Source organism: Anolis carolinensis, unplaced genomic scaffold, assembly GCF_035594765.1.
Source record: "Anolis carolinensis isolate JA03-04 unplaced genomic scaffold, rAnoCar3.1.pri scaffold_10, whole genome shotgun sequence".
Lineage (NCBI taxonomy): Eukaryota > Metazoa > Chordata > Lepidosauria > Squamata > Dactyloidae > Anolis > Anolis carolinensis.
The window spans coordinates 9,894,792-9,915,694 of record NW_026943821.1 but is presented as its reverse complement, the minus strand read 5'-3'; the positions used below and the strand labels follow the sequence as shown (position 1 = coordinate 9,915,694).

Here is a 20,903-nt window from a genome sequence, read left to right as displayed (position 1 = left end):
AAAGTTTTAATCACACAATCAACATAGTTTTATAGCTGAGTAGTGTCCTCTAGCTTACCCAGACTTAGTCCTTAGTTACCAGGCAGAAGGTGCTGTGAGCAATTGAGGTCTGCTTTTCTATCAGTTGAGACACAGCAATCAAAAGCAAAAACCATTTCGTAATTCCTCCTCGCACTAGAGATTGTTTGCAAGGGCTAGTGATAGAAATGTCAGTCCCAATTCTGCAATGTAAGCTTTTATAATTCCTATTATGGCATATACTTGAGTATAAGCCAACCCAAATATAAGCCAAGGCACCTAATTTTACCACAAAAACTGGGAAAACTCGAGTATAAGCCTAGGGTGGGAAATGGTGCAGCTACTGGTAAATTTCAAAATAAAGATACCGTGTTTCCCCGAAAATAAGACAGTGTCTTATATTAATTTTTGCTCCCAAAGATGCTCTAGGTCTTATTTTCAGGGAATTCACATTTATTGTTGAACATAAAAATGAACATTTATTATATACTGTACAGTAGTTGTCATCACAAATCAGCATAACCAGACAAACTGTGAATCCTATCAAGAATTTCTTGTTACTACCATTATTTTCATGTACAACACTCTATGGTACGTACATTTACAGATCCTGCATGTTCTGGTGTTCTGTTCAGTGGGCATGCTTCCAACCAAAAACTTTGCTAGGTCTTACTTTCAGGGGAGGCCTTATATTTAGCAATTCAGCAAAACGTCTACTAGGTCTTATTTTCTGGGGATGTCTTATTTTAGGGGAAACAGGGTAAAATTACATTAAATGAGGTAGCAGGAGGTTAAATGTTTTTGAATATTTACCTTACTTCAAAGAAAAAAACATTAAACTGGCTCTGTAAGTAGAAAAGGGGGTTCAACAAAAATAATATGGTATCAACAATATAATAATAATAATAATAATAATAATAATAATAATAATATCCCCATGGGGACTCAAACCGGCTTCCAACATAGTAACAGGCAAACATTCAATGCCTATATAAACAATGCAGAGCTAGATTCATAATTATATATACTGATTTCACATATGTATTTCCCCCTGAAACATTGGTAAATCCTCTCTATACAGGGCCGGCCGGAGATATTTTTTAATGGGAAGCGGGGGTGCTGAAAAGCGCCCCCGCCACCGGCCCCGCCTCCCGCGCCCTGGCCCCGCCCAGCGTGCCCTGGCCCCGCCTCCCACGCTGCGTGGGAGGCGGGGCCAGGGCGATTAGTGAGGGGGCAGGGCCAGAGTTGGCCCCGCCCCCCGCCCAGCGTGCCCTGGCCCCGCCTCCCACGCAGCGTGGGAGGCGGGGCCAGGGCACGCTGGGCGGGGGGGCGGGGCCAGAGTTGGCCCCGCCTCCCACGCTACTCCCGCTCGCCCGTCTGGCCTTTTCTAGCTGGCCAGACTGCAGCGGAGGTCCCTGCAGGCTGCGATTGCGGCCTGCAGGGACCTCCGCTGCAGTCTGGCCAGCTAGAAAAGGCCAGACGGGCCAGGGCGCACTGGGCGGGAGGCGGGGCACCGTCAGGGCGGTGCCCCGCCTCCCGCCCAGCCTGACGGCGCCCCCCCGGGCCTGCGCCCGAGGCGGCAGCGTCAGGTGCCTCAATAGTGGGGCCGGCCCTGTCTCTCTATATACAATGTGATGCAGCAGCTAAAGAAAGCCAACGGGATTCTGGCCTGCATCAATAGGGGAATAGCATCTAGATCCAGGGAAGTCCTGCTCCCCCTCTACTCTGCCTTGGTCAGACCACACCTGGAAGACTGTGTCCAATTTTGGGCACCACAGTTGAAGGGAGATGTTGACAAGCTGGAAAGCGTCCAGAGGAGGGAAACTAAAATGATTAAGGGTCTGGAGAACAAGCCGTATGAGGAGCTGCTTAAAGAGCTGGGCATGTTTAGCCTGCAGAAGAGAAGGCTAAGAGGAGACATGATAGCCATGTACAAATACGTGAAGGGAAGTCATAGGGAGGAGGGAGCAAGCTTGTTTTCTGCTGCCCTGCAGACTAGGACACGGAACAATGGTTTCAAACTACAGGAAAGGAGATTCCACCTGAACGTGAGGAAGAACTTCCTCACTGTGAGAGCTGTTTGACAGTGGAACTCTCTCCCCCGGGCTGTGGTGGAGGCTCCTTCTTTGGAGGCTTTTAAGCAGAGGCTGGATGGCCATCTGTCGGGGGTGCTTTGAATGTGATTTCCTGCTGCTTAGCGGGGGCTTGGACTGGATGGCCCATGAAGTCTCTTCCAACTCTACTATTCTATGATTCTATGTGCATTTCTCTCCTGCAATATTTGCAAACCCTATATATCTATGTTTGTAGCTATCTAGACATCTGTGTGTGTGTGTGTGTGTGTGTGCATTTACCCTGGAATATTGGCAAGCCCTATATATCTATATTCATATCTATCTCGACATGTCTATATATATTTGTATGTGCATTTTCCCCCTGTAAAATTTGCAAGCCCTATATATCTATATTCATATCTATCTATCTAGACATCTCTATATAAAGATAATTATATCTATATAGGATTTGCAGAGACTTGCAAACATGTGAGGGGAAAATTTGTATATAAAAATAATGTATATAGATACAGATATACAGGTACATGAAAATCTCTAGATATTTTTCTTCTTCTTCCTGACAATCAAGGGTTTCTCTCTCCTTTCCCTTTTCAAAACATTAAGAGTGAGGGAGGCTTTGGAAAAGAAAACACGCTGATCAGAGAGGGAACGAGGAGAGAGAAATGTATCATATATTGCAAGCTGAGGGAAGTTTTTCAGCTCAAAAAAGGGCAGAAAACTTGGCTTATCTTCAAGTATATACAGTATGTAAATATATAAAATAGTTATGAATGGGTATTTCTAGGCTATGCATTCATAACTAAGACCAGAAATCCCAGCAATTATTTCACATCACTTCAAGTTAAGACTATTAAGAATCAAAACAACAGATGTAAACAACAGAAACATCCTTCCCCACATAATCAATCAGGTCCCCCTAACCTTCCAAAAAAACCAGAAGTCTTCATCTGCTTACAGAATGATACTGAAGGACATGGCACTCTTGCCTCTCTAGCAAAAGAATTTCAGGGTTTGAGTATAGCCCCAAAAAGCTCCCCTCCTCTGTTCCCACTAGATGTGTCAATGACATTGTTGGGACGGTGAGACGCTTCCCATGTAGATCTCCAATGCTGGGAAAAGTCAAATGGGAGAACATAGTCCTTCAGATGCCCTGCATTTGACCCATCCTCTTCTTCTCCAGAGACATTTACATTGCTGCACAGAATGTCAATCTCACACGGCACAGCAAGTTTACTATCTGGGCACTGGCAGCTAAGGGCACCTGCCCATGTGCACCTTTATCTTGCCAGGGAGATAAGTTTGCTAGAAAGGGTGTGACACACCCATCCCTTTTGTTTTGCTTTATGTTTTTATTACACCAGGGCCTTGCCAGGGTGGTTGTAGCTCTTTTTCTTCTTAAAATCCAGAGCCGAGCTCACCTCAGCCCTCTTTGACACAGTGGACGTGGGAGAAGTGATTTCGCTCTTGTTGGTGGTTTTTTGTTCCACCTTAATCCTCCTGTCAGCATGGAGCCAAATAGCCCAAAGAAGATACCTACAGCCAGGCCCCACTCCCCTCCGTGTTCTGGGCAACCTGTTAGACCTGAAAGCCAATGAGATATTGAATTCATTCAAAAAGGTAAGAGGGTTCTTTCATTTCTCTCTCTCTCTCTCTCTCCCCCCCCCCCCCCCCATGGGAACCTACCTCTGGCAAGGTTGGACTATTTATTGCCTTGACTGGCAGCTGTTCACCAGGGAATAATCCATTCCAATTAGCTGCTGTCTTGTAGAACCTTCCAAATTCCTATGAGGAATGGGTGAAGATATGGGTCAGAATTGCATTTCGCAATTCTGCCTGGCGTTTAGAATTACATTTATGGACTCATAACCTAGAGCAGGGGTCCCCAAACTAAGGCCCGGGGGCCAGATGTGGCCCATCAAAGCCATTTATCCGGCCCCCATGGCACAAGGGCAGAAGGGGGTTGGGCTAAATGACCCAAGGGGTCTCTTCTTCTCTTACAACCCTTATTATTATTATTTGAAACACAACAAGATGAGTCCACAGCAGACACTCTGCTGGTTGTTGTACTGGTTCACATGCCGGACACTTCCCAAGTGTCTAGGACTGTGTGATGTATCGGCGAATAATGCGTGCAGGTCCTAGTAAGGTGGCCTTCTGCAGCTGGCAGATGGTAATTTTGTCAGCGCCGATTGTGTTTAAGTGCAGGCCAAGGTCTTTAGCCACTGCACCCAGTGTGCCGATCACCGCTGGGACCACCTTGACTGGCTTGTACCAGAGTCTTTGTAATTCGATCTTTAAATCCTCATATCGTGCCAGCTTTTCCAGTTGTTTCTCTTCAATCCTGCCGTCACATGGGGTTGCAACATCGACAATCCATACTTTGTTTTTTAACACGATTGTGAGGTCAGGAGTATTGTGTTCCAAAATCCTGTATTATTATTGTTGTTGTTGTTGTTATTATTAACATTGAGGCTGGGTGGCCATCTGTCAGGCGTGCTTTGCTTGTGCTTTCAGTGCACAAAGGCAGAAGGGGATTGGACTCAATGGCCCAAAGGGTCTCTTCCAACCCTCTTTTTATTGTTGTTGTTGTTATTATTATTATTGCTCGGTGGCCAACTATAGTCCGGCCCTCCAACTGTCCGAAGGATCGTGAACTGGCCCCCTGTTTAAAAAGTTTGGGGACCCCTGACCTACAGTTACAGATTCATATTCCCAAAACCTATGTACTCATGCTTGTGCCGCTTTTGCTCAGGTTGTAAAGGTTCCCCAATCCTGCAGCCACTGCGACAGCGGTCTGTTCTCCTGGCAATTGAGGCAAGGAGATGTTTCTAAACTCCTTCTTATTAATGATCTCCAGAATGAGGAGGAGTTGAGACAAGGATCCTGCTTTTGAATGTTACAGAGATTGCTGGTTGAAGTGGGTGGAAATGAAACTATGGATACTGGTCCCAAGGTATGTAGGTCTACTGTACTTCTAAATAAAATGTTAAAGTAGAATATTTATTGTCATTTGCCTTCTAATCATTTTTAATGTTCAGTGATTCTAAGACAACCCTATCATAGGATTTTCATTGTAGGTTTATTCAGAATTTTCCATTGCCTTCCTCTGTGACTGTCACTCAAGGGTCACTCCATCCTGAGTGTGACTGAGTGTCACCTAAGGGTCACACCATCAGTTTTCATGGCCAAGAATCGTAGTTCAACCCTCAAACCACTAACCCAGGCATGAGCAAACTTTGGCCCTTTCGGTGTTTTGGACTAAACTCCCAAAATTCCTAACAGCCTACAATTCCTACCAGCTGTTAGGAATTGTGGGAGTTGAAGTCCAAAACACCTGGAGGGCCCAAGTTTGCCCATGCCTGCACTAACCCCTATAGTCTATTTAAGCAACTGCTTCTATTTAAATATTTGGTTTATTTAAATATGTATACAGTATCTTTCCAAAATCTCTGCTCTTTCTTAATACTCTATCTAGCCACGAACTTTTATTTATCTGATGCAGTGATGGACAAATGGAGGTCAAGCACAATAACAATGTGAGGATCACACATTGCCCATCGCTAGACTAATATCCGGTGTCAATTTTTCCACCATTTTGATTGCCACATTTAAGTCAGCCATGAATTCATTTGTAAGTTTTTACTGTTTGCAGCATATATTTTTAAGCAGTGAGGTGGTTCTTAACTCTTCCCCATTTACATTTCACTGCTTTTCAGCATTTCTCATCATTCATTTGTATCTTTTGCACCATCAAATATTTAAAATATGGGGGAAGGAAAGGCTAAGTTACAATAAGTTGAAAATAATTCAAACCAAAACAAAATGTGCATTTTTTTCAAATCAGATGAAACAACCTTCTCCGACTACCAGAAGATGATGATCACATGCCCATGGAATGCGTGCCACAAAACACATATTGAATTACCTGGGCGCAGCTGTTCCCAAGAAGGTGCAGCAATTCACAAAAGTCTCAAGTTGCCTCTCTGAGAATTTGCAGTCATGCCAAGTTAGCAAGTTGAACATAGCTCTTTCTGGGGCAAATAGATATAAATCTTGGTGTGAGAGGACAAAGATGACTCTTGGTGCTCTGAAGTGGGCAAAATGTAAATATCTGCTGGGGGAATTCTGAATACCAACATATGTGGATCAATGGGCAATATGTGTGATTTACAATCTATAGTGCAATGTATGGAGAAAATGCATTGAGGCAAAGTGCTACCATGTGTGCAATAGTAAATTCCGCATATACCTCCATCCGTTGAATAAGACGATTTCACACTCCACTGCTCAGTGCCACTTTCATCTACATGTGTCAATAACAGGATGTCGGGTTAAGTGTGACATTGCTTTTTGAACCAAACTGAGATTATTGTACTATGCCATCCATTTGCTGAATGCTACATTGGGACACTAATGATCATTGTGCCAGAAGGATAATTTATGGTTTCATGGTGCAAAAGCAAATGCATAAGAGCTGTCTTTGCAACCCCAGTCAACAAAATGGTCCATGGAAGGTACTGAAGGACAGGTATATGCCATGTAAGGATGTGCAGTGGCACAACTGGAACCCCAACTTGAGGTGATCCATTGACTCTGCTGTTGAACAATGTGTTGATACATAGGTAAATCCAATTAATGTAATGGCTCCCTTCTAGTTAGGACTAACAATAGGATTTAGGCGTAATGGTTTGCTATTGGTGTGGTCGTTGTGTGCCTTCATATGGTTTCTGACATGGTGACCCTAAAGCAACACTACTATGAGTTTTTCTGGGGCTGAGAATGTTAGACTCACCCAAGGTCACTCAGTTGGTTCCCATGGCCAAGTGAAAAACTGAACCTTCTAGAGTCACTATCAAGTGTTCAAACCCACAACACCATGCTAGCTTGTGAAATGGTTATAGGCCTATCCAATATCTGGAAAACCATGCCTTCCCCATTCCCTGTCTTAAAAGTTTGGAGAGCAACAGACCATCAAGCAGATAGTATTGGCCAGATGGAGCAGTAGTGCATGGTAACCTTGTAGCAAGGCGCTAGCTCAGAAGAGGATCTTCACTTTGTGGCTGTTTTCTTTTAAAGCTGAGAGACCAATATGGGCCTGTCATCACAATCCATTTGGGCCCACGGCACATGGTGGTCCTCTATGGCTACAAGGCCATCAAAGAAGCTCTGGTGGACCATGCTGAGGTGTTCATGGGGGAGGGCTTCTGGCCACCGTGGATGATTTCGTTCATGGATTAGGTGAGTTCCAAAGAATCCAAAATTGCCCTGTTGTCAGAGTTTAAAAGGAGCCCCGGTGGCGAAGTGTGTTAAAGCACTGAGCTAAAGCACTGTGTTAAAGCACTTGCAGGCCGAAAGGTCCCAGGTTCAAACCCCGGGAGTGGTGTGAGCGGCCGCTGTTAGCTCCAACTTCTGCCAACCTAGCAGTTCGAAAACATGCCAGGACTCTGTCCTGGGCCCGGTTCTGTTCAACATCTTTATTAACGACTTAGATGAAGGGTTAGAAGGCACGATCATCAAGTTTGCAGATGACACTGAAATGGCAGACAAAGGTTTGAGGCAATGAGACAAAGAGAGTTCCTGGTGGCTGTAGAAAAAATGACATCTTTATTCTCAATGGCCAGTGAGAATACAGCAATAAAGAAAAAGACCTTCTCCTGTAATCAGAAAAGCGAAGGTACCATAACTGAGGATCACAAGTTCTTATATACCCTTTTTCCTCCATCTTCTGCGTCACACTGGTATTATCAATCACCAATTAATGTCAAAAAAGTCTTACTGGGCACTTAACTAAAAAGCTTATTTTGGCATTTTTCTAAAATATAAACTACTTTCAAGACCTCTACCCCTCCATTAGGGCGTTATCTTTGGAATCTTCGCCTTATCCATTAATTAATTAAGGAGAATCCCCTTATCTCAGCTGTCAAAGACCTATTAGCATTGGAATTCTCATCTCATCCATTTGGGGTGCTCATTAATTAAGGAGAATTCCAATTGTCTCAGCTGTTAGTGACCTATTAGCACTCCCCTCATGGCGCCAGGTCTTGACATCCCAAAAAGCCTTAATTTGTCTTTTGTCCATTAGCATGGAGCTTTATCTGTTCTTGTTGACACTTAACAGATGTCTCAGTGAACTTTGGTCTTGCTATGGTTATACAGTTATTTTGCTGAACAGAGTATTCCTAAGGCTAGCACACATCTGCTGGTGATTACATTTCTCTATATCTATTTCTTTAACATGATTACATTCAATATATGATTTCCAATACAAGTATTATATTTTCCCAATACACCTTCATCAACACCAAACTGGGAGGGATAACTAACACTCCAGAAGACAGGAGCAGAATTCAAAACGATCTTAACAGACTAGAGAGATGGGCCGAAACTAACAAAATGAATTTCAACAGGGACAAATGCAAGATACTTCACTTTGGCAGAAAAAATGGAAATCAAAGATACAGAATGGGGGATGATGCCTGGCTCGACAGCAGTATGTGTGAAAAAGACCTTGGAATCCTTGTGGACAACAAGTTAAACATGAGCCTACAATGTGATGCGGCTGCTAAGAAAGCCAATGGGATTCTGGCCTGCATCAATAGGGGTATAGCATCTAGATCCAGGAAAGTCATGTTCCCCCTCTATTCTGCCTTGGTCAGACCACACCTGGAATACTGCGTCCAATTCTGGGCACCGCAATTGAAGGGAGATGTTGACAAGCTGGAAAGCGTCCAGAGGAGGACAACTAAAATGATCAAGAGTCTGGAGAACAACCCCTATGAGGAGCGGCTTAAAGAACTGGGCATGTTTAGCCTGCAGAAGAGAAGTCTGAGAGGAGACATGATAGCCATGTACAAATATGTGAGGGGAAGTCATAGGGAGGAGGGAGCAAGCTTGTTTGCGGAACAATGGCTTCAAACTACAGGAAAGGAGATGAACATCAGGAAGAACTTCCTCACTGTGAGGACTGTTCGGCAGTGGAACTCTCTGTCTCGGACTGTGGTGGAGGCTCCTTCTTTGGAGGCTTTTAAGCAGAGGCTGGATGGCCACCTGCCAGGGGTGCTCTGAATGAGATTTTTCTGCTTCTTGCAAGGGGTTAGACTGGATGGCCCGTGAGGTCTCTTCCAACTCTACGATTCTATGGTCTAGTAGGATCTCGCATGCTTCCCCCAGAAGTTACTGTAAAGTCACACTGGAGGACCAAGCAAATTTCTGGAGAGGTTTCATCTTTAGGAGTCTCTGCATTCTCTAGCACAACTTCATGGCATGGCTGGGACTGGACATTAATTTATTGGTGTTTGGTCATATCCAGAGTTCAGAGAACCATGGATAAGTTTGGGAATGTATCCCCCGTAGTTACAGGGGTCTTGTTATATTGTATAAGGGCTGTCTTTGCAACCCCAGTCAATAAAATGGTTAATGGAAGGTACTGAAAAATAGGTATATGCCATGCAAGCATGTGCAATGGCACAACTGGAATCCTATTGGTTTGCCCCAACTCAAGGTAATCCATTGACTCTACTGTTGAACAACGTGTTGATACATAAGTAAATCCAATTAATTTAATGGCTCCCTTCTAGTTAGGACTGACAATAGGATTTAGGCATAATGGTTTGCTGTTGGTGTGGTTGTTGTGTGACTTATGGTGACCCTAAAGCACCCTAAAGTATTTTCCATGGACCAGTCTGGAAGGATGGAATTTGTAAGATTATGGCCTTGTTCTTCTGCCTTTTCTTCTTCTTCCTCCCCCTTAACTATGAGTTTGGGGTGTTGCCTTTTCAGGGATTGCATTCGCTAATGGGGAATGTTGGAAGCCGCACCTTGAGGAATTTCGGGATGGGGAAAAGACCTCTTGCGGAACGGATCCAAGAAGAAGCCCAGTTCCTGCTGGAGGAATTCAGAAAAACAAACGGCTGGGCATGTTGTTCTTCCTCCTTGAATTGCGAAATGTGGAAATCAGGGGGATTTTTTTCTCCGCTTACATAAGCTGGCTAGTTTTGACTCTCTTGTTCTGCACTTTATTTGCCATTACAACCACAGGCTTTAAAGTAACCGTTTCTCTGTTTGCTCATCCTGCCAAAGCAAATATCACTTATTGACATAAATTGCAATTTCCAATACACTTGGGGAAGAATCAACCAACATCACTTAGGAAACAGATTTCCACACTTTGTTTAAAGACAAATGACTCCTGGATTCCAGAATAAATATGAATCCCCTCCTCCTTATGTAATATTATGAAGGATAGCTAATCATCATCATCATCATCATCATCTTATTTTTATACCCCGCCCCATCTCCCCAAAGGGCCCATGAGGTCTCTTCCAACTCTACTATTCTATGATTCTATAAGCCTGGCTGCTTCCTGCCTGGGGGAATCCTTTGTTAGGTGTTAGCTCAGAAAACAGGGGAATTCCAAGCATGAAACAATCAGGGCCAGCTAACACCTCCCAACAAATGATTTCCCCAGGCATGAAGCAGCCAGGCTTTGAAGCTGAAAGGCCATTCAATGCTAATCAAAGTGGCGAACTGCAATATTCACACTTGCCTCAAACAGACAAGAGGTTTTTCCCACCCTGGACATTTGACAGATATATAAACTCCACTGGCCTAGACCTCACAACCTCTGTGGTGCTTACCATAGATGTGGGTGAAAATTCAGGAGAGAATGCTTCTGAAACATAGCCATACAGCCTGGAAAACTCACAGCTTCTTCGCTCCCCTCTGGCTGCCTTAATTGATAGTCTCCTTGATAGCAGAGACCCCGCTTTTAAATTCATCTGACCTGCTGCGGGGAGTTCCACAAATCCGGATCACCAACGGAGCGGGACAGTGCGCGGACCACAACGAATTATTATTGATTTCTTTTATCACTTCCCCCCCCCCCCAAACCCTAACATTGTAACTAATCCCCCAATAAAAGTATCTCCTTTTATCTTGAAACTCTCTCCAGTGGTTACTTTGTATCCCTTTCTCTGACTCCTGCATGGAAAACTTCTCTCCTTTCTTCCACTAACCCAGCCGCCGTTCCAACCCTGGCGGGAAGCCTTCCACGCTCTCCCTGCCATTGAGTAACATAGGGGACGGAACAATTTGACCCATAACTTTCTCAAAAATATTCCAAGCGTGCCTATCTTTTATATTTAACACTTTTAAAGACTCCTGGTCCCGGGACAACCAACAGCGCCTGGATTGGTCCTTTCTAAAACTTCTAAACAGCTGACTGTCAAAAAAGCCGGTTCCAATTGCTCTTTGCAGCCCCGCGCCGCTTCTCGGCTCCTGCGGCTGGCAGGATGCCTTTTCGGGGACACAAGTTTCTCCCAGGGCTACTGGTAGGGGGCTGCCATTACCTGGGAGAGAAATGTAGTTTCTTCAAGGACCAGCTGCGATCCCCATAATGGCAAGGACTCCTGGACGGACTTCTTCGGTTCATTCATTCATTTTTATGAATGGACAGGATTCCTCACTCCCAAGGACAGAAATCAACCTGAGCTGCTTATGGACTTTTCATGAATTGTATGCTTATATGTTTATGAAATATTGGAATCAATTCTTTATTAACTGTTTAGCCAGATGTAACTTGGTCTGTGGGTTCCCTGGAAGACCCCCAAACTCATATATTTCCCTTATATATATATTATATTACAGAAAAACCTGGGTTTTTTAAACCGGAGGGAATCTGAATTTCCTCCCTGTTCTCAGAAAAACCGCGATATGGCTGAATTGCTGAATCGCCCACCCCCAGCATGCATTTCCATTCATAACTCACTCAATTTTGCACCAAGAATCACCCCAATTCATATTTATAACTAAAATCGCCTAATCTTTAAAATACAACCAACAGAGATCATTTTTGACTATTCTTTCTCTGATCATCAGCTGATTGTCAAACTGCGTTCCTTGCCTAAATAGCCTCCCGTTTTGCGCTAATAGCGCAGGAATAGAAAATAAGCTATAAATGTTAATATTTAGTACCTTTTTTGGTAATTTTGGGTGGAAATTGATAAGATATGATTCTCTATATTCCCTAGTATGTTTTAATTAATGAAGGCATAGTCTGAACTCTAGCTAACCCCGGAAATTCCTGCCTTCCCTCACCCTAGATTCTGGGCTTCACACATATAAGAAGGTAAACTGTCACCATAAAGATTTAATCTATGTTGCATCTGCATGGCCCATAGCCAGAGATTGACCCCCCTAGATCGGAGCAGTCCGGGGTGATAAAGTCTCATATGGTAATGTTGATCACAATCCCATCCTGGACCCCTGGGGAGCCAAAGGAAGACTTCCCGCTGGTCCTGCCACCATAATCCCATAGTGTCAATATTAACTGACATCTCCGCCACACCTTAAGGTGTTCATGAACTGTGTACGTGCGTAAAGGACCCCGGACATCCCAAATGACCCTATTCAAAAACAGCAATAATCTTAAGATTATCTTGGAAGGCGCTAGCCTCGGGTAATCACTTTGCATAAGATAACTCCAAATGATTCATTCACCAGAACCCATTGTCTAGCTGACTCTCGCCTTCCCCAACCTGATTGGCCCTGGCAGAGGCGAAGGTTGTTCCTCATTGGCCGAGGCACGGGGCAGAGAACCAAGCTCCCGCCTAGTGCGGCGCCCTCGACCTATCAGAAGCCAGATTGGGCAGAGGGACAGGGCGGGAGATTCAAGCAGACTTCAAACTTAGAAATGTATAAAATGGCTTTATTTTCAATGTATCGTTACATCTTGCATGTCGATCTATCACTGCATGATGTCCTTTTCAGCTGAATCGCTTTAATAAACACTTTGGCAGTTTTTCTTTCAACTTGGCAGAGCTTTTCCTTTCGGTCTCAGGTAAATTTATATTCCGGGTTATTTTCTCCTTCCCTAACGGCTCGCCAAGGTTCGTTCTCTCATAGAAGGAGCGGTCGGATCTCCCTCACAGGGCAGATCCCTGCTAAATCGCGGTCTCGACAACATCCTTCCATGTCTGGTCAAACAAGACAAAAACGCACCCTCTAACTTTCCCGATTTGCGAAGGACATTATTTGTTGTTCCAGCTCTTTTTCTCTCTCCTCCTCTCACTCTTCCTCTTTGTCCCCAGCTCACTTCAATTGCAGCAAACTGAGTTCAAATGTCAAAAAGAATTTGCACTCCCTTAACTCAGCAGAAGAGGAGCAATTGCTATCTTCCCTTTCCCAACAGGCTCAGGCAAAAGCAACCTCTCCTACCCTGTTTCCCCGAAAATAAGACATCCCCAAAAAATAAGACCTAGTAGAAGTTTTGCTGAATTGCTAAATATAAGGCCTCCCCCAAAAGTAAGCCCTAGCAAAATTTTTGTTTGGAAGCATGCCCAGCACCTGCCAAACAGAACACCAGAGCATGCAGAATTGGTAAATGTACATACCAGTTGTACATGGAAATAATGGTAGTAACAAGAAATTCTTGATAGGATTCACAGTTTGTCTGGTTATGTTGGTTTGTGATAATAAATGTTCATTTTTGTTCAACAATAAATGTGAATTCTTCTTCATAGAAAAATAAGACATCCCCTGAAAATAAGACCTAGCACATCTTTGGGAGCTAAAATTAATATAAGACACTGTCTTATTTTTGGGGAAACACGGTAGCTACTAGTATGTTTTTCCACATTAATAATATTACCTATATTGATCCACATATGGATCGTCCCAGTTTCCATTTCTGAAATGTCGGAGGATAGGCTAAAACAAATTAGATTATAACCGGTTGCCTGGCAGCTTGACAGAATGGGATGGAGCCAGATTGCAAGAGCAAAAATGTTGACTCATGAGCCTTGGAAAGTTTCCACTCGAAAGGTGAGGCCAAATAAGGCAGAGGTGTTTTCATCACCCTTGTTTCGCAAACATTTCTGGATCAATTGTCCAAGAAAACTGATTGGCAGGAGGTTTTGAGATTGCCTTTCTTTACCCAGGGCAGAATTACCTAGTAGTATTCATTGCCAAAATAAGTAGTCATGGCCATTAGTTTTAAAAAAGGGGGATTAGATACCTTCAGGGAGGAGAGTTTAACAAGGTTTATCCTTAATTTGTGTTGAATCTTGTTTTCTATAACAGCCCTGGGAGCTTACTTTTCAACTGGCCCGGCTGTGGCGCAGGCTAGTTAACAGCCAGCTGCAACGAATCACTCTGACCAAAAGGTCATGAGTTCGAGGCCAGCCTGTGTTTGTTTCTGTCTCTGTTCTATGTTATGGCATTGAATGTCCCTGTGCAGTGTGATCTGCCTTGAGTCCCCTTGGGGTGAGAAGGGCGGAATATAAATACTGTAAATAAAAAAAATAAAAATAAACTGCAATATAAATAGTGTTTTAAGACGAGACATAAATATCAGCTGTGACGCCCAAGTAGGACTCACCTGTACAAAGGCAACCTACCTTTCTGGACACTCCTTCCGGAGCAAACTCAACAAGGGATCATAGTGATGGTTGTCATGGGAAGAAGGTTCCAAGTTTCAACATATTTAAAGATTTAAAGAGCTCTTTATTTTTGAAAGCACACAACAACAATCTCAATTAACCCAACTATCTCATCAATCAAAGCAGGCCCACCTTCTCACTGAAATACTGGTAAGTTTATGTTCTTTGAAATTGTTATATATTTTAAATATTGTATTGTTCTTTCATGGGGTTTTTGCACTACAAATAAGATATATATAGTAAAAATTGGTTCATGTTTTTTTCAAACTATAGTTCAGCCCCCTTTCAATCTATATTTCTACTATCTCCAGAGCACATGCAACAAGCTCAAGATCCGTAGGCCAAATCCGGCCTTTTGTCTCATTTTATGTGGCTCTCTAGATACTGGACTACAACACCTGTACTCCTACTCATTAGACATCATTACTTGAGCTAATGTGAGTTGTGATACAGTAGCATCTGGAAAGTTGTAGTTTGTTCTGTTTAGTCAGAAGAGAGGGGTCTGAATTTAGATACAAAGCATATGGATTCTAAAACATTACGTCCCTTTAAGCTTTTCCCAACCTCAGTACCAGAAGTGCTCCTGGGTTGCAATTCCCATTATATATCATCATCATCATCATCATCATCATTTAATTACTTATTAATCGCCCTCCATCCACGATGCTCTAGGCGATTTACAAGATAAAATTGTAAAGGATAAAAATACATACATACAAATATTGATAAAATTAACATAGATTAAAAGCTCTAGTAAAGAGCCAGGTCTTGAGTGCTAGGGTAAAAGGCCCTAACTCACGCATGGCTCTCATATAGGGCGGCAAGGCATTCCATAAGGCAGGGGCAGAAATAGAAAAAGCTCTGCGTCTGGTCCTCTCCAAGTGCACTTCTCTAGGACCCGGTATATAAAGTAAGTCGCGTTGGGATGGTCATTGCGACCTCCAATGATGGGAGAAGGAGAGACGGTCCCTAAGGTACGATGGGCCCTGGCCGTAAAGAATTTTAAAGGTCAGAACTAGCATCTTATATAGACCACGGTAATCAGTTGGAAGCCAATGCAGATGCTGCAGCACAGGCTCTTAATGGTAGGCGAAGGAGATAGGGCAGCACCATCGAAGGTGGGTAGCAAATGGGTCAGACCAGTCGAGCGGCCATGCCAGAGAATCTCAGTCTTCGCCGGGTTCACCTTCAGTCTACTAGCACGTAGCCAGTTCGACAGAGCCTCCAGACATAAGGTGAAATTGTCTGGTATTGATGTTGCTCCAGGCTCCAAGCGCAGAAGGAGTTGGGTGTCGTCCGCATATTGATAGCAGTCTAGGCCGAAACTCCGAACCAAACTAGCAAGGGGTCTAACGTAGATGTTGGAGAAAAGAGGGGAGAGAATTGCACCTTGGGGTACCCCACATAGCAGGGGAGATCTGTCGGAGACTTGATCCATATACTCCACGCATTGGCTCCGGTTTCGCAGAAATGAGTTGAACCAATTGAGGGCCTGACCGCGAACTCCAGACATGGCGAGACGGTGAATCATTAGATCGTAATCAACGGTGTCAAACGCTGCAGTAAGGTCGAGAAGTACCAGTAGTGCTGATCCGCCGCTATCAGACTGGCGACGAAGTTCATCTGTGATGGCAACCAGGACTGTCTCCGTCCCATGGCCAGGGCGGAAGCCTGACTGGAAAGGGTCCAGGCCAGCTGTATCATCCAGAAATTGTTGCAATTGTCCCAGCACAGCCCGCTCTATCATCTTACCCAAGAATGGGAGGTTGGAGACAGGACGATAGTTGGCAAGGGTCATGGGATCCAAGCTAGGCTTCTTTAGCAAGGGACGAACCCTTGCCTCTTTTAGGTTGTCCGGGAAGACCTCCTGTTCAAGAGAGCCATTGATGATATTACTCAATGGATCGAGTAGACCTTCCAGGCACCTCTTCACCAGCCAGGAGGGACACGGATCTTGGGAACATTTCTTGAGGCTTCGCAAGATACTTTTGCTTCAAAAAGAGCTCCGTGGCTAAAAACGTTTGAGAACCCTTGCTCTAATCACTTCTTAAAAGGAAGCAAGAGATATTCCCAGACCTCATATTATATCCAACCCTCGTGGATCTCCAACTAAGAGGGCTTTGCTTTATGGAGCTTCCCAGGAAAGATCTCTCCTCCTCCCTGCAAGTTAAGTGCAAACAACTTTGGGTGGCTCTGCACTACCAAATAATGCAGTTTGATCTGCATTATTTGGGCACTGTAGACGTTGAACTGTGGTTGAGCTACACTGTCATATAATGCAGTTTGAAGCTGCATTGTGTATGCTCAGTGTAGATTAGGACCACAAAATGCAGATTAACTGATTAACAGGGCCTTCTCGGTGGTGGCTCCCCGGCTGTGGAACTCCCTCCCCAGTGACATTCGGCAGGCCCCATCCCTTTTGGGGTTCAGAAAAAAACTGAAGACCTGGCTATGTACGCAGGCATTTGAAGAATAAGCATGTGTTGGCTTCGACTCGGTCTGAATTACGGCTCTTGTATAACGTCTGGTGGATGAATGGCATAAGCACTTTGCATTGTTTTAAACTTTGTATATTGTATTTTATGACTATTTTATGACTATTTTATGATTGTTTTAACTGTTTTAATCATTTTAGTTTATTTTATATCAGTGTAACGGCATCAATTGCCACTTGTAAGCCGCCCTGAGTCCCCTCGGGTGAGAAGGGCGGGGTATAAATAATTGAAATAAATAAATAAATAAATAAAACTGCACTGAACTGCATTATATGGGTCTATACTGAACATATATTACAGTTTAATGCATAAGTGTAGATCCAACCTTAGTTTCACAAATAACAGTCAGGGGCACAAGGAATAACCATTCCATCAATACTGAAGATCTACCAAAAAGATGCATGAATTTCCAAGTCATGGATGGTTGGATATGTGGATGCAGAATCAATGAATGTGGGTGGCCAACTGTAGTGCAAATGCATGTTCTGAACACTAGGTGGCAGACGACAGCTATATTACACTAAGTGGATGTTAGTACAATCCTACGTAAATCCAGTCTTCACAGGCATAGCTCTGCCCGCACCACGCATGCGTCACCGCAGCCACAGCCAAAGCTCTGTTCTTAACACGCAAGCGCTATTGAAACACAAAGGTCGTTCAAATGGAGCATGCGTCGTTCACCGCATGAGCATTTGTTAGTCACATGACCAGAAAAGGCGGAAGTATTGCTTCCTGGCCAGTGTTACGCTAAATACTGGTGAGTTGGTTGCTCATAATTTGCAGATGACTCTTATTGCAGTATTGTTGTTATTATCATTGTATCACTAGGTTGCTGTGAGTTTTCCGGGCTGTATTATCATGTTCCAGAAGCATTCTCTCCTGACGTTTCACCCACATCTATGGCAGGCATCCTCAGAGGTTGTGAGGTCTGTTGGAAACTAGGCAAGTGGGGTTTATATATCTGTGGAATAATGTCCAGGGTGGGAGAAAAAACTCTTGTCTGTTGGAGGCAAGTGTGAATGTTGCAATTGGCCACCTTAATTAGCATTGACTAGCCTTGCAGCATCAGAGCCTGGCTGCCTCCTTGGCTCTCTTTGTGGCTCTTTCCTTCCTTTTTGGCCTGCATAAATAGGGGCATAGCGTCTAGATCAGTGATGGCCAACCTATGACAAGCGTGTCAGCACTGACACGCCTAGCCATTTTTGCTGACACGCTGCCGCATGCAGATTGATTGGATGACTATGTCTTTTGTGGCCAAATTTGATGTGATTTGGTCCAGTGGTTTTGTTGTTTACTCCATGGGAATTATGCACATTACACACACAAACACATATATGTTCTATTATTATTCTATTATTGTAGTATATTATCATATTATTACTATTATATTATTATTATATTATTCATTATTCATGACTACAGTGAAACTAGAATAGAGAGACATCAGCATGGAAACTGCAAGAGGTACCATAGATTGTTGTACATGGAAATAATGGTAGTAAATAGTTTTTGATTTATTGAATACAGTTATATATTACAATTATATATTTTTGTTATTTAAACTATACATATTGCAAAATTATGGTTTTTTCTCGAAATGACACACCACCCAAGTCATGCTAGGTTTTTTGGTGAATTTTGACACACCAAGTGCAAAAGGTCATTGGTCTAGATCCAGTGAAGTCCTGCTCCCCCTCTATTCTGCCTTGGTCAGACCACACCTGGAATACTGTGTCCAATTTTGGGCACCGCAGTTGAAGGGAGATGTTGACAAGCTGGAAAGCGTTCAGAGGAGGGCAACTAAAATGATCAAGGGTCTGGAGAACAAGCCCTATGAGGAGCAGCTTAAAGAACTGGGCATGTTTAGCCTGCAGAAGAGAAGGCTAAGAGGAGACATGATAGTCATGTATAAATATGTGAGGGGAAGTCATAGGGAGGAGGGAGGGAGCTTGTTTTCTGCTGCCCTGCAGACTAGAACGCGGAACAACGGCTTCAAACTACAGGAAAGGAGATTCCACCTGAACATCAGGAAGAACTTCCTCACTGTGAGGGCTGTTCGGCAGTGGAGTTCTGCTCCGGAGTGTGGTGGAGGCTCCTTTGGAGGCTTTTAAGCAGAGGCTGGATGGCCATCTGTCGGGGGTGCTTTGAATGCGGTTTCCTGCTTCTTGGCAGGGGGTTGGACTGGATGGCCCATGAGGTCTCTTCCAACTCTAGGATTCTATGATTCCATCCTTTCATATACGTCACCTTTATTTTCCAATGACATCAAATAGGGCCACTTCACCTAGGAACAGCCAATCAAGTGACATCAGAGGGCCACTTCACCCAGCAGCAGCATTTGTGGTACAAACAAACATGAACAAACAGACATGCATTAACTTTTATATATAGAAGATGTAGGACAGGAGCCCCAGTGGCGAAGTACGTTAAAGCGCTGAGCTGCTGAACTTGCAGGTCGAAAGGTCCCAGGTTCAAATCCCGGGAGCTGCTTCTTGGCAGGGGGTTGGACAAGATGGCCCATGAGGTCTCTTCCAACTCTACTATTCTATGATTCTATGAGCGCCCGCTGTTAGCTCAAGCTCCTGCCAACCTAGCAGTTCGAAAACATGCAAATGTGAGTAGATCAATAGGTACCGCTCTGGCGGGAAGGTAACGGTGCTCCATGCAGTCATGCCAGCCATATGACCTTGGAGGTGTCTACGGACAATGCCGGCTCTTCGGCTTAAAAATGGAGATGAGCACCAACCCTCAGTCAGACATGGCTGGACTCTAACCCTTTACCTTTTTTAGGATAGGAAGACACTGCCATATCTGCATCTGTCGCCTAACCAGAGTAGCTTTTAATATGTTTCTATTCCCATCCATAACCCTATATATATATATATATATATATATATACACACACACACACACACACACACACACACACACACCCCTCCAATTTTTAATCTCTTTCTACAGAATGGAAATGTTTCTTATTTAGCGTAATCTTGGTTATCTCTTCTTCCCTGTCAAATTCTCAAGCATAGTTTTTTTTATTTTCTTTCTGTAGAAGTCAGTGCAAAAATGACCACTTCAAAATACAAAACTGTAATTCAAGGAGAAGCATCGGAGACGGATTCAGATGAAGAAGTGTACCTGTCTTCTGTGCCCCAGGGTTCGTTGCCCAGCCTTTCTGGAGTGAAGGTTGCTGGGGAAGCCTCTGAAACAGATGAGGAAGATGGAAGTTCTGACCAGTCCAAAAGGGAGGCACACTTGATCAGCCCAGACTTGCCACCGCTGGTGGTTTACAGGAATGAGGATGCGACCTCTCCCACTGCCGTTGAAGAGAAGCCTGCTCTTCGCTCCCGACACCGGGGCCGCTACAGCACCCTCCTGCAGCAGAAGCTGATTGAGAGTAATGCTCGTTTGTACTACGACGTCAATAGCACTGTCAAGCAGGTGTACCAGACGGCCATCAAGGAGATCGGAGCCATTACGGGGCAGCTCAGTAACTCACAAAACGGCATCATCAATGCCTCACACAACATCCGGCTTGTCCTGGAGGACCTGAAAGCTGTGGCTGACAAGGTAGACATCATCACCAGCTGCAACCTGCTGCCAGATATCCAAATACAGCTGCCTCCAGCACAAACCTAATCTGGTTTCAGATTGTCTAAGAAGTGAAGCAATGTTAAGATGACACCTTGGCTCTAAGGTGCAGCTTAAAGCAAAACTGTCACAAAGAAACACAAACTGTCACAAAGCAAAACTGTTGCCTGGTGTTTAAATCACAGCATATGCAATGACAATGACTCCTCTAGTAACAAAACAAAATAAAATGATCCTGTATATATACTATCACACTTCAAAAAATGTTTCATTTTCTGAACTGATGT

General features: G+C 44.0%; 1 protein-coding gene and 1 long non-coding RNA gene across 3 annotated transcripts; both read left to right on the top strand.

Annotated features, from left to right (window-relative positions):
• The first annotated feature begins 4,730 nt into the window (after window positions 1–4,730).
• LOC134293721 (uncharacterized) lies at window positions 4,731–6,347 on the top strand. Its single transcript, XR_010000682.1, has 2 exons — window positions 4,731–5,046; window positions 5,938–6,347. It is a non-coding gene; the product is annotated as an uncharacterized LOC134293721 (long non-coding RNA).
• An 11,286-nt stretch (window positions 6,348–17,633) lies between these two features.
• On the top strand, window positions 17,634–20,865 carry bloc1s3 (biogenesis of lysosomal organelles complex 1 subunit 3). 2 transcript variants are annotated; one of them, XM_003222846.4, is made up of 2 exons: window positions 17,634–17,782; window positions 20,078–20,865. In XM_003222846.4, exon 2 carries the CDS (start codon window positions 20,092–20,094, stop codon window positions 20,662–20,664), a length of 573 nt encoding a protein of 190 aa, XP_003222894.1. In that variant the 5' UTR covers window positions 17,634–17,782; window positions 20,078–20,091; the 3' UTR covers window positions 20,665–20,865. The 2 variants fall into 2 exon arrangements, with proteins under 2 accessions (XP_003222894.1, XP_062818190.1); XM_062962120.1 differs by lacking the exon at window positions 17,634–17,782 and adding an exon at window positions 17,828–17,967.
• Window positions 20,866–20,903: the final 38 nt, after the last annotated feature.

Excerpts from the sequence above, each read along its gene's own strand:
- bloc1s3 (XM_062962120.1), top strand. The coding sequence starts at position 17,925 with ATGGCAGGCATCCTCAGAGGTTGTGAGGTCTGTTGGAAACTAG. Across the intron at positions 17,968-20,077 it reads TGAGGTCTGTTGGAAACTAG|AAGTCAGTGCAAAAATGACC; the intron begins GCAAGTGGGGTT and ends TTCTTTCTGTAG.